General features: G+C 33.4%; 1 protein-coding gene across 2 annotated transcripts; it reads right to left on the bottom strand.

Annotated features, from left to right (window-relative positions):
- Positions 1-1,483: 1,483 nt before the first annotated feature.
- On the bottom strand, positions 1,484-13,637 carry LOC105641925 (Remorin family protein). 2 transcript variants are annotated; one of them, XM_037640837.2, is made up of 6 exons: positions 13,403-13,637; positions 13,089-13,221; positions 12,161-12,784; positions 3,637-4,129; positions 3,085-3,166; positions 1,484-1,898 (listed from the first exon to the last, which is right to left on the bottom strand). In XM_037640837.2, the coding sequence occupies exons 1-6, from the start codon at positions 13,436-13,438 to the stop codon at positions 1,695-1,697; spliced, it is 1,572 nt and encodes a 523-aa protein (XP_037496765.1). In that variant the 5' UTR covers positions 13,439-13,637; the 3' UTR covers positions 1,484-1,694. The 2 variants fall into 2 exon arrangements, with proteins under 2 accessions (XP_037496765.1, XP_012081971.1); XM_012226581.4 differs by having other exon boundaries at positions 13,409-13,637.
- Between the last annotated feature and the right edge of the window lie 409 nt (positions 13,638-14,046).

Here is a 14,046-nt window from a genome sequence, read left to right as displayed (position 1 = left end):
TTTTTAAAAAATAATTTTTAAATAGAATATACATAATATTTTATGTAGAAGGGAGATAAAAAAAAGAAAAAAAATTATATTATTTTTATTAATATTTTTTCTTTCATGTTTATATGATTTGATTGGGTATATTTTTTTTTTAAAAAAAAAATTCAATTAGAATACATATAATTAAACTTTTCAAAAGTTTTAAATTTTTACTTTTTAAAATTTATTTTAAACAAAATGAATATATGTGTGAGTGGAATTGACGAACAATAAATTTTTAATTTTAAAAATATATATAATATTTTATTGATACAATCATATATCTATATATAGTAAAACCTTTTTTGTGAGGTGAATTCTGAAAAGAATTTTATTCTTAATATTAATTTTTTTATTTTTTTGTTTCTGAATAATTTGTAACTATTACCATTTTAATTTAGTAAGAGATTTATATCTCCCTTGCAATAAATAGATAGACTATTGATGATTAAGCATTTTTAATTTTCTTGATATTTTTTCTCTTATATCTTAAATTTGTTTGACTTGAAAGAAAAATAATGATTAGAAAACTAGAAAAAAATTAGAACTATATATTTTTATTTTAAGTCACTTTGGGATTTCAAGAATTTGTGTGTCTGTGCATTTATTCCTTTCTCTAATACACTAGGTAAGTAATATTGCTATTGTAGCCAAAATAATTATCATTGCCCATTCAGTTTGAGATCACTCCCATTCAGTTTGAGATCACTTCATTGTATAAAAATAAAATTAAGTACACAAAAAGTAGTATTATAAGTATCTTGTACGGCAAAATATAATATAAATTAAACACTTATATTTATTTTAATCTAAACAAAAATTTATGTTTTAATATTATATAGACAAAAAAAATTAAAAGAGTAGAAAAAAATGAAAATATATAATAAACATAGTCAACTTGGAATGCAGTCATAAAAAAAACTAGTTATATATAAAAGTTAAAAACCTTATTGTTACTATTGGACAGAGATGTTCAACATTACCAAAATTCATGTTTTAGGGGCAAAGTAGATCTTTTTTAAAGTTTGGAACACAGTAAAATTTTTTGGAGATGAATATAGTGTTTACTAATTTGATTGACATTATTTATTTTGAAATTTTAAATATTCTTGTTACTTAACAATACACAAAAAAATAAGGTTTAATTGTTTTTAATCAAAATTGAATTAAATCAAGACAAACAAAAGAATAAAATAAAAATTAAAAGGGCCAAATTGAAAATTTGTCCACATTTTCTCCATTTAGATAATGTTCCGTTGGCATAATTAGAAACAATTGAAAGAAACTAAAACTAGTGAAATGCTCTATTAACATCATCGCAGACACAAACAGAAATTATCACCAACTGTTTACCAAGCTTTCCTTTGTTGTTCAAGAAGAAATTCAAGATCTCATTTTTCCCATTTAAAGAATAAATAAATTTCATATAGAGAGTTTATTAGACAAATTAAATCTATTTTCCAACAATCATTTGAATGTGGGCTTGAAATTTTATAGTGAGTGGTATTTAAAATACAAAAAGTATGAAAACAAATAAGCTCACATGTATACAGATAATTACAAAAGACTTTTACAGTCAAGGGATAGGTTTAGGATACATACGACAGGTTAGAAACCAAAACAATCTGCCAAGGTAACCAGCCTGCTCATATCAAGTGTTGCAGGTTTCAAAAGCACCAACCACAGAAGGAAAATGAGGAAGGGATACGACCAGTTGTGCGAATATATTCCGCTTGCTGCTCGGTTTTTGCAGCTTGCCTATTTCTCTTGTCTTCTGCTGCTGCTCGCTTCTCTTCTGCCTTGTGCCTTGCTGCTGCTAGTTTGTTCATAAGCCTATCCTGGGCCCGCCCCCTCATCCTTTCAACTTCCATCTAAAAGTATAAGAAATTGGTCTGGATTAAATGGCAACTACAAGTAATTGTCCAGATTAAAAATTGTCTCAAACTGACAGGATGGAGGCAATAGGGCATGTTTAATCACAACAAAGCCAGAAAGCCAATTATAAGAAAAATTCAGATAAGGCGAAACACCATTTCTAATTATTTCCACTATATATATCTCAATGACTTTATTACATTCTAGCAGAAGCTGCAGGAAAAATTGGACAGGCCATGTCGTGTCATGTCATGGAAAGCACTATGCAGGTATCCTGGGATTCTAGCTTCCATAAACAGAAACTTATGCAGGAATAAACAGATAAAGAATTGGCCACACCACCAAAGGCACACCATTTACCATGTTTCACAAGGATAGATAACTAAGCTAAAGCTGATTGCTGATTGCTGGCTTGCCATGTGAATAAAAAATCAAATTTTGACTCAAAAGAATGGGGAAAATTCAACAATTTTACCTCATACTTCAGCCTTTTTTTTTTTTTTTTGACATCTCAATTCTTTTTAGTTAGTTCATCACCTAGGGCTGTCTCCACTCTGACTTGAATTGATGTAAAAGACCACAAAAAATGGTCACTTTATGTTCGGTATGTTGTATTTGTGGAAACAAAATGGTAACCTCCACATGCCACCAACACGATAGCACAAAAGTTAGGCCTGTGCTTGTGACAGTCTAGGAATGATTATTAAAGCTAATCACAGAAGTTCAGACATGCAATTTTTAATGTAAAAGCTGCATAATTTGTTAGGACACCATCATAAATGGAAAATACTACCAACTTCATCAGCTGAATTGGCAGGAGCAGAACATGTCCTTATTTAAAAGTTCTAATTCTGAAATCACATCAAATTTTTCTTTCACTTTCCATGCTTTTCCAGGATCATTTTGTTTAAGAGATTTTAAAATCTGCTAATTCCAGACTCAAACAATTGACTGTAACACAATTGGTAGTCAGGGGCTTCGTTTACTTGGAGCAAGAATAGATAGGAATTTGTGGATTAAATCTAAGTTTTTTGGAACTTCTGCAGCAGTTAATGTGCAAAAAGAACAAAACTGAATCTCTAAAATGTTGTGAAACTGAAGGAAAAATAAAATATTGTAACAGGTAGAATTAAATTCTGCAAAAGGAGGGAAGGAGAAAGAAAAGGGTAGAAAATTATAAACCTCAATTTTCCTCATCTCAGCCTCAGTTTTTGCTTTTTGATGATTTTCCCATGCTTGAATTTTCATTTCTTCACGTTTGAACCTACATGATTGCAGTCACAGTTCAGGATTATCACTTTTAAACCACAAATTGCAAATAAGTACCCACCATAGTGTCTAAATGAATTCAGCTGATAATAAGTGCTATACCTTGACAATCCAGTAGATTATGCTCCTTTTAAAATATATAATTTTGATTTCTCATTCCTTATTTAAAGGCATGTTAACCAATTGAAAGTTCAAAATGTATGTCCTTGCACTACAACACTCTTGAGGCCCAAAGTACCGTGTTATATCTATTCTTGACAAGGCAAAGCATATCATATTATGCTGCGTTCAATAAAATAATAAAAAAAGTATAAAATCCAGTCTAATTATCCCACTTTCCAGAATTGTTCCTATAGGCATTCCCCCTTTTCAAACCTGAAATTTAGTAAAACTGTGTTTGGATGTCAAAGATCAGTTTGGACTTCTACAGACTAAGAGAAGAAGGGAAAAAGAATAAGCACATACCTGGCCATATACTTAGCTTTCTCTGCCTCCTCCCATGCTGCTGCACGCGTTTCAATCATATTTTTAATTGGTCGTTCTACTGGAACAGTTTTCAGAGAAGTGGATGCATCTTTATCCTCCTCCTCCTTGCTAGCCCAGGCAGCAATGTTCATTTTACCTAGCTGTGTCCCCAATGCCATTATTTCTCTCCTAGTTTTCATTTGCAATTCCTTTTCAGACAACTCCTTGTTCAGATGGAGATGATCATTAGGAGCATTTGTTGGAGATGAAGCTGGTGCAGCTCTACCAGGAGTTGATGGCATTGAAGAACTTGGACTGCGGATTGGAGTTGTTGCCCTCACTGGAGTTCCGTTCCTGGAAGGCTCTTGGCTAGTAATAGGAGTCATTTCTGTACCCATATCTCTCATTGACACAGACCTAGCTGTTGAAGGAGGTGGGATAAATGCAGTAGCACTATGCATGGCTATAGATGAATCGTGCTGGCTAAAGTTAACTGCAACAAAGTTAAAAAATGGACATAAATTTTCTTTTTCCAAAATATTATCATCCATTTATATAGATATGCATTGAAGGAAATTTATTTTCAGAAAAAAAAAAAATATTGCTGTTATTTGAAGTATGCAGTCACTGTAATTTATATTCAAAGTATTCATACCAAAAAAAGGAGGGAAGGAGAGAAGGCATACTACAGCACCAGTACCAGTACAGGTACTGCAGCCGACGGTTTAGTGCTTTCTAGGTGTTCAGGGTCCTTTCATTTTATATCATGATTCATATTTTTACCAAACTGCAGCAAAACAAACAAAAGAATCCAATCTTTTCAAACCAAGAAATTTTTTTTCTCTGCCAGAGCCGAGTTTTCTCCAATGACATAGCTACTGGAAAGGGAGATTTATGTTGTCAACACAAGGAACCCTAGGTGAGCACACCAGTTAAGAAACTTCTATTAGAAAGGACTTAACCCAAATCAACTAGCCTATAGAAGCTACTACAGTCTTAGCAGGCTGTGGAAGCAACTAAATAAGGTGTGATCACCAGAAACAAGAAAATAAGAATAAGAAAGAATTGAGAGGAAAAGGAGAAGTTTGAGTTGTTTATTTTGACAAGAAAAGCAACTTTATCGAGAAAGAAAGAAATAAGTGCAGATCATGGAGAATAATGAACCCTCCCACATAGATCAAAAAGTAGAGCTATAAATAAGAACAACAAGCTTAGGAAAAAAATAAAAATAACTTAATGTATGCATAGATAACAGATAATCAGACACCACAGATTAAATGTAAGAGAGCCTTCACATAGGCATCACTATCATTTTCCATATGCTAAATACTCCTTATCTTATATATCCATGGTTCGTACTACAATAACTACAAATATTATCTACAAGAAAATAAATTTTGATAATAACTTGATAAGAATCCTACTAAAGTTGTAATTCTCAGCTGGTTTCAAACAGTGCCCCTAATATCCTTTTGTTGAGACAACTGTAAAATAACTTCTCTGTAAAATGTTTTCCAAATTTTCCGATGTTTGGGATGTTCAAGAAAATCAGTCAATAGAAAATATTTTTTTGCTCAAAGAAAAACTTAATTATATTTAAGGAAAATGACTTCCCATTTTGAAGAGAAAATAACATTTTTTTGAACATTAACAAACTTAATATAACCTTACAAATACACATTTTTTAATTTATTAATATTATCGGTAGCCACTATCATCGGTCACCAGTAACTATCATAATTTATCATTTTTTATGCATTTATTCTCATATTTAACAATAAATTTTTAAAACACGAAATTTCTATAATTATAAATATTTTTATGGTCTTACAAGTTAAAAATTTTAATATTTTTTAATTAATTTTCAATATTGCAATCAAACAATAGAAAATGAGTAATTTGAAAAATATTTTTCAAGGAGAACATTTCGTTGGAAAATATTTTTCATAGATAAGTTATTTTCCGAAAAGAAACGGAGCCGTAACACCAATTTAACACTCTAACAACTGTTTGTGAAGGGTTCGAAACATTGGTTTTGTTTTCTACCAATCTATTCAATGTCTCATGATCATGTATAAAACCCTGTCAAGATTAGTGACTTTCACCTTTGCATAAAATTTCTTCAATTCTTAGCTCTCAACTCAAGTATTTTTTGCAATCATCTCTTTGAAATCTCTAATGAGTTCATTTAACTTTTTCTTTGAATATATACAAGTAAAATAAAGAAGATTCAGCCAATTTTGATCTTTCATACTGAACTATTCAAGACCCCATGTTGCATTTGGCATGATTGAAACCAGAAAACATGGCTGAGGCAATCATCCAACCTTGTAACCTTTGGCTCGAATTTTTGTGACCAGGTCCATTGGTGAAGCATTATTAGCCCTTCTTAAAAGTCAAATCTTCAGTGTTCCTATCATACCAAAGTTTCCACTACCATTGCTGCTGAAGGAAGGCAAGACCCAGCTTTGTTCCCTCACATAGATACTATGGCAGTCTACAGGCTTGACGGTGGAGGTAAGGGGGACAGGTAGCTCAAAATTTTTTTTCAAATTTACATTTAGTGTAATTTTTTTATGAAAATTTTGTGACCTCCAGCGACATTGAAAATTTTTCTTTGGCCTCCATAACTTTTAAATCTTGGCTTCGCTACTAGGCAGGCTGACTGACTGTGAAAAGCAAATATACTCATATGAAAGTGATACTAAGTGGTCATTTGTTTTGTCTTTTTGATAGCTTATTGGACCTCAACTTATTTATTTGCAGAACAAGAAATAAGTTAATTTGTCTGGGTTGAATCATAGAATCTTATCTGAGTTTGCAAGCCACATTTTGTTTTAATGAAAAAGCTTCTTTTTAAATTTGGTTCAGTAAGCTATATAACTTATTTGTTGGAGTATATGGGTAATCCCACATCGGATAAATACAACTAACTAAAAGGGCATATAATGTGAAGGGTGAACCAACCAAAATGGCTTAGGCCATTTTGTGTTAAAGATAAACCCAACTCATTATAAGCCCAATATTAAATAAATAATTGAATTTGATTTCATAAATTGCTCCTAGGGCCCAGATTCTCAACATGGTATCAGAGCCTGGGATCCGAACCTGCATAAGGGAAGTTCCCGTGTTGGGTCGTACCCTGATGGACCCATGTGTTGGGTCATCGTATGCTTGTCAAGTGGGTAGTCCCACTTGAGAGGGGAGTGTTGGAGTATATGGGTAATCCCACATCAGATAAATACAACTAACTAAAAGGGCATATAATGTAAAGGGTGAACCAACCAAAATGGCTTAGGCCATTTTGTGTTAAAGATAAACCCAACTCATTATAAGCCCAATATTAAATAAATAATTGAATTTGATTTCATTAATTGCTCCTAGGGCCCAGATTCTCAACATTATTAAACGAAAATGTAAAACTGCCCTCACAATTATAGAATGATACTAAATATCGCTTTTAAATACTTCAGGAATTAGCTCTTAATGCATCTTAATCATTCAATTCAATATGTTGTTCATTCAGATTCAGTATTCAGAGTTTAGCCCAAACAAATGACCCTTTACCTTCGACAAGTATAGCCTAATGACCAAACAACTCTTGAACTTAGTGCTCTACAATATTATGATGTTTGAATTATGATGTTTGGTTATAAATACGCTTTTCTTAAGAATGTAATAATTGTGTTTGGTTAGTCCAAGAGAAAGTATAAGAATGTAATGGATTACAATAATGCCCTTAAAATTATATATCTTTTTTATTTGCTTAATACACTATAACTATAAAGCACACAAATACAAAAACAATAGTTTGATAAAACTTTTTCCCAATAACCACTAACATGCTATGTAAATATCATTCTGAACATAGTTACCTACAAATAGTTACCTACAAAGTGGTAAATTTCAGGGCCTAGAATGGGTATGCGTACAAAATATGCCATTTAATAGTATATATGGTTCGTAGAGGTAGGTTTAGTTAGTACACTAATTTGGGTCGTAGTAGGTGAATTGTTGGGGTTGATAGTCTTTCTATTAGCTAAATTTTATGCCTAGAGGCATTTCATCACTTTTTTATCAAGAGCTATTTTTTGAATTATAATGAACATAATAAATAGTCAGTTAAAATTACTGAAAATAATATTTAAAACAAATAGTTAAAAAAAGCCCCGTATATGTTGTTTTAAAACAGGCCCACATTTAAAATGAAAATACAGTTTAAAGAAAGTAAACAAATAGAATAACAAAAGTATAGCTTCTCCACATCAAAAGGGCAAACAAGTGGAGAAGAAAAGAAACAAGAAGAATCTGTAATCCAATCACCGAGGAATTTGAAATAAAAAAGTCCAATCACCACAGAGATGAAGGATTTTAGGTTATCAGTAATCCAATCACCAATGTTAGTTTAAAGTCCTTCATTATCAACTCACCCAAGTTGGTTGTTCTATAGTGGGTTAACAAGATGACACACATGCCATTCCTCATGGCTATCATAGTCTAGTGGTGGGTTGTGTGTGTGATGATGGGGTTTTAATGGGTATTAAAGGTTTGTAACTGATTGCTAGTTACGCATTTTGAGCTTTGCAAATAAAAGGAGGGTAAAGTGAATTTAAGGATTCATTTATGAGAAAAAGCAGGAGAGAGAGAGAGAGAGAGAGAGAGAGAGAGAGAGAGATCTTTTTTTTTTTCTCGTCTTGTGAAGGGAGGGAAAGGTGGGGCATTGACGAGAGTTGGTGTGTAGAGGTGGAGTATGCAAGGATTGGGGATACGAAGATCATTTTTATGTCATTGCCGAGGAAGATTTTTTTCTAAAAAAAAAAATATTTGTTCTACTTTAATGCAATTGCTACGGTCCCAAATTTGGATCTAGTTATGGGTGTTTGAATTAGGGGATCGAGTTCAAAATGGGGTGTCCTACAAGGAGTTTTCTTCCTTCCAGCTATGGTGACAGGCTTAGAGAGAATCTGCAATCTCTTAGAGCTCGCTAAGAGAGAACTCTAGAATCTCTGAGTTTTAGGAACTCAAAACTTTTTCTTAAAATTCTGCTTAAAATTTCCTGATATTAGAGCCTTTTAAACAACTAAGAGCAAAGCTAAAACTATCCACTACCCACTATAATAACTATGCACTAATAATTATCTATTTCAATAAATTAACCACCCGAATACACACTAACAAAGAAACTGCTAATACATGATAAAAACTGAACAACTATATAAAATCACCCTAAATACAGCAGTAAAACTACCCTAAATACACCAGCTCCATAATATTACAATCCCCCTCGAGAAGGCGCTTGTCCTCAAGTGCAAAGGACTAGTGACATGAAATCTTCAACTTGTAAAAATGTGACACATACAAAATCCTTATCACCCTCTATTATTGCTGCAAACAAGGACCTGCTTAGCGTGCTTCTATATTTAATTAATATTCCTGGATCAAATGGCTCCTCTAATGTTTCCTCTACATCATTCTCAAATTGCTTCTTCCCAATCCCTCCCATCTAGAGGCTGCCAAATCAGATGGAAGCCCTCTAGTTGTGCTAACAATTGATGTTGTTTGATTATTTATTTCTTTTGCTTTGCTCTGTCTTCTATACACATAGCTATTAAGACTTGAAATGGTTGCTGGAGAACTATTGGCTCTGCAACAGTTCTTGGTTCAATTTTGCCAACTTTCCTAAATTATTACTCCTTATATGTGGCCTAAGAAAATCCAACTTGGTGAATTTTGAAACAATGGTACTGCCCATAGGAGATTCCGGACTGGCTGAACCTACTAGACCTTTTTCTTTCAATACTTGACTATGGCTGCTCCCTTCCATTGTTGATGTTCTTTTTCTTTTCTTTTCTTTTCTTTCTTTTTTTTTTTTTTTTTTTTTTTTTTTTTTGAATCAGAAAAAAACACAGGTAAGGGCATCTAATTTAGATTGAGTTCTTCATGTCGAACTTTGTTGGCAGCTTGTTCCTTTAAGAATAATGTCAGAATTCTACCAAGTTGTTGTTGAATAGAGTTTCCCATAACTTTTGACTCTGATACTGAATATTACAGTCCCAAATTTGGATCTAGTTATGGGTCTTTGAATTAGGGGATTAGGTTTGAAATAGGGTGTCTTAGAAGGAGTTTTCTTTCTTCTATACATGGTGGCAGACTTAGAGAGAATCTTCAATCTCTTAGAGCTCGCTAAGAAAGATCTCTAGAATATCTAAGTTTTGGGAACTCAAACCTTTTCTTAAAAATTCTGCCTAAAATTTTCCTGATATCAGAGTCTTTTAAACAACTAAATGCAAAGCTAAATTTATCCATTGTCCACAACAACAACTTCCAACTAATAACTACCTATTACAATAAATTACTTGCTTAACCACCACACTAATACCTGCTAAAAAAGAAACTGACAATAACATGATAAAAACTGAATAATTAAATAAACCACCCTAAATACAGCAGTAAAACTACCCTAAGTACAGAAGTTCCATAGCAATAATTTGCATAATGCTAATGGATGTCCAAGTTGTGACAAAAAAAAAAAGTTCAAGTGATTAAAAAAATTAAAAGAATTGAGCAAAATCATAAAATACACTAAAGTTGAAGAAATTTTTCAGTCATACTGCAAAGAAAAGGAATAAAAATGTCACATGATACAGACCAACCTAATCAACAAACATTGACCCAAATGCTATGAGGTGTTCCCCGAGTTTTTTAAGATTGTCTTTCCTAAATTTTGGCCAAAATGGTTCATAAAGCCTTTAAAATGCACCTATCATCATTCGTGATGCCCCTACTTGGAATCACTGATAAAGCCTACCAATCAATTTTTCCAATAGCTAAAGGCCACCCCCACAAGATCCACAGGTATCAACTCTATCAAGAACAATTGCAAAACCACAGCCCCTAATTCCACTCTCTCAACACAAGAACCAACTCCAAATGCCTCCTTATTGGAATTAGAAGGATTGTGAGACTACCATCAAGCCGTCTAACAAGGTCAAGCTCATTATTATTGCGCAATCTATCATTTACGTTTGTAGATCTAACACTATATTGGTCTTGCAAGAGTCTCTTGATGACATGCATGTACCATTGCTACAACTTCAATTTGGCCCAAATATAATAAAAGAGCTTGGATGAGGCAATGGAACAGAGTGTAAAAAGGAGTCTGTTGAAGCCCGTATAATTGAGAGTAACTTAAGAATATTTTGAGAAGTCAATGCTGCAAAATGACAATATCCATTGGCTCTTTTGTTATCTCCAATGTAGCCCCAATAAAGAAATTATGGCACAACTTAAAGTTCTCATCAAATTTAGCTGCCAATGGTAATCTCCAAAAAGGTCTTATCCTTACTAATGGAGTCCATACTTCCAACAATAACTAAACTTGGATCAAAGGATATGTCAGCCTACCAAATCTCAATACCGAACAACGGTCACCCACAAAATTTCATTTGAGCATGTTGACCAAGCTCTAATATTCAGTCTAGCACTGAAATACTGAAGCAGAAACTTTTTAAGCAGTAAACATAAAGAAAGGTTTCCTGCATTATGTCAACTTAATCGGTTAATTTGCTTTCCACTGGAAGAACAAATTCCTAATACTTGAGAATTTAGGTCAGTTTCTAGCCACTAATAATGCTGAAGGTTAATTAAATACTTAGAATCTAAAGAAGACATACTGAATAGAAAAAAAGCATTTGCATCCAGAATCTCCCTGTAGTAACCATATTTTTCAGCTCTCCAAAGATCCTAAATACACCGTAATTTAAATGGTAAAAGTTTTTCCTCAAGTCCGAACTTGGACAAAAATCTAGAGAGATTGCCATAACATTGCTTCATCTAATTGCCTGTGTTATTTATGGTAAATCATCTGAGCATATTTGAATCCTCCACTGCCAATCAATGGTTAATATCAACTAATGGAAATGAGTTACAACAGATGCAAGGATTAAAATTTTCTCATGTAGTTGTCTTGGGGTAATCAGTTCTTGTGGCTTCATTATGGTCTTTTTTCATTAAGCTTTAAAAGGGATATTTTAGGACTATGTAGCTATTTGAATCCTCCACTGCCAATCAATGGTTAATATCAACTAATGGAAATGAGTTACAACAGATGCAAGGATCAAAATTTTCTCATGTAGTTGTCTTGGGGTAATCAGTTCTTGTGGCTTCATTATGGTCTTTTTTCATTAAGCTTTAAAAGGGATATTTTACGACTATGTAGCTCTGGCTGATATGCAAGAGGTGCTTTAATTTGATATTTATTTAGAGGAAGATAATTCAGTCTCCTAATTCATCATTCTTCAAGATGTTATTATTTTATTTAAATGCATTAAATAAATTCTATTTTCTCAAGAGAAAGAGTATGATATTTATTACAATGTGGTGGTGTTATGGACAGTGAAGAAACTCTGCACATTATGTTCCAAACATAACAAGTGGATTCCTCTCTCTCTCTCTCTCTCCCAACTAATTTGACTGCAAAAGGAAATTAAGCATATGAACAAATTCAAGGAACAGTTTTTCTTACTTGCTGATTCCTCGACAGAATTCTCAATCATGAGGACAGGCTTGCCATATGCATCCACAATCGGGTGTGGATCAGCCTCCCAACTAACAAATTTCTGCATCCCGATTTCCTTCTTAGCTTGACTGTTATCAACCCTTTTTGTATCTGGTTCTTCAAATGCAACTGACTTTTGTTCTGGAACTTCAACAACAACCTTAGTGGAAGATTGTCTGCTTATATAAGCAACATTACCCATCTTTCGTGAACCAACGCCTTGTCCGCCTTGCACCTGAGACTGCCCAACCTTTGGCCAGCTTGAAGTGGGGCTAGCGATCCATTTCTGGGCATCATCCCATTTGGATGGTGCTGGCTTCGAAAATGGAGCCAGGTGCACTTTTTGTGTACCACGCTCTGCCTTCTGAAATTCAAAAGATGTGGAAGACACACTCACAGAATCATGTCTGCTATCATAATCTAAATATGAGTCTTCCTGAGACCTAATCCTTGGATTGACAAGAGAGTGATCCTTTGATCTACGGTCAGCAACCATCTGAGAACTCACGGAGTCAGCTGTGGTTGAAGTGGAGCATTCAGGCAGTACAGTGACAACATCTACATCTTTGCAATTATCAGAACTGTTACCACCTACAAGAGATTTTACTTGCTAATCAGTTAATACAAACAATAATCAATCTTTAATTATTCCACTTTTTTATATTAGCTTCAATAACATAGAGCAACAATAAAATTTGGTTCTACAAGCAGAAACATTTGCAATCCTACACTCAGAAAAATGAAGAGCTAGAAATTTCTTAGGAACCAAACAAAAAGATAATGGCAACGAATACTAGCATTTCGCAATTATGAAACATTATTTTGGAAAAAAGGACAAAACATGGACACATAATACAAAAACCAAAAGTAATAAATACAAGAAGTCGTTATTTACCAGCTTCATCCAGATGAGATGATTGAGATCTCAAGTTGTAAGCAGAATCCACCTCTTCTTCTTCTTCTTCCCTTCTTTTCTTTTCCACTCCAAGAAGCATATTTCTCAGTTTTCCAGGGGAAAATCCTCCACCCTGTCAAAACCCAGAAACCCAGTTACATTTTTGACAGATCACAAGCAAAAAACAAAAATGCATTGAATTTTTCTTGAGCAGCTTGCCATTTTCGATTGGGAAGGAAGTTGGGAGAAGAGAAAGTAAAGCGAGAAGCGCATGCAAGCAAGCAAAAGGCTAAAGAATATAAATAGAAATTTACAAGTACCAGAGGCTTTTCGATCCTTTCGTAATCCATTTGAAGCAACTAAAATTTGCTGCTCATCATCATTTGAATATATGCAGTATTCGCTTTTATGTACACCCAGGCGAGCAAAATCATCACATCTCGCTTTCAGGAGCCTTAAGCGCTGCCTCGGCGGAAGAATATTTGCTCCCTTGTCTTTTCTCTTTTAGTCTCTTAGTCTTTCGACTCTGGTCTGGTCAAAAGAGCTAAAATGTTGAGATGCCGTGTTATGGGCTAACAAGGCTCACCGTATTTTGTCGTTATTTAATTTGCTTTTCATGAATCTTATTTATTTCGTTTTCGATATTTGTCATGATTATCAAAATAGTTTTAATTTTTTTATAAATATTTATAATTTCTTTAAATTTACCCTGATATATTATTTAGTCTTTCAGTTAAAAAACACAGTTTTTGTTATTAATTTTAAAGTAAAAAAGATAAGATTAGCCTTTATAAAATTTTTTCTCATTGCTGTCTATTCCTATCCTCTCTAAAATATCTATAATTCAAATTTTATACCCGTCTCTCAAACTAACACTACTTTTAGCCACCACAAATAATAACCATTTCACCGTAAATCATCATCTCCATTTCCAAATCACCGCCGGAGCTAAAACCCT

The sequence above is a fragment of the Jatropha curcas genome, chromosome 6 (assembly GCF_041381405.1).
Source record: "Jatropha curcas cultivar XTBG-Jc1 chromosome 6, XTBG_Jcur_1.0, whole genome shotgun sequence".
NCBI lineage: Eukaryota > Viridiplantae > Streptophyta > Magnoliopsida > Malpighiales > Euphorbiaceae > Jatropha > Jatropha curcas.
The sequence above is the reverse complement of the archived record's forward strand: the minus strand, read 5'-3'. Positions and strand labels throughout refer to the sequence as shown.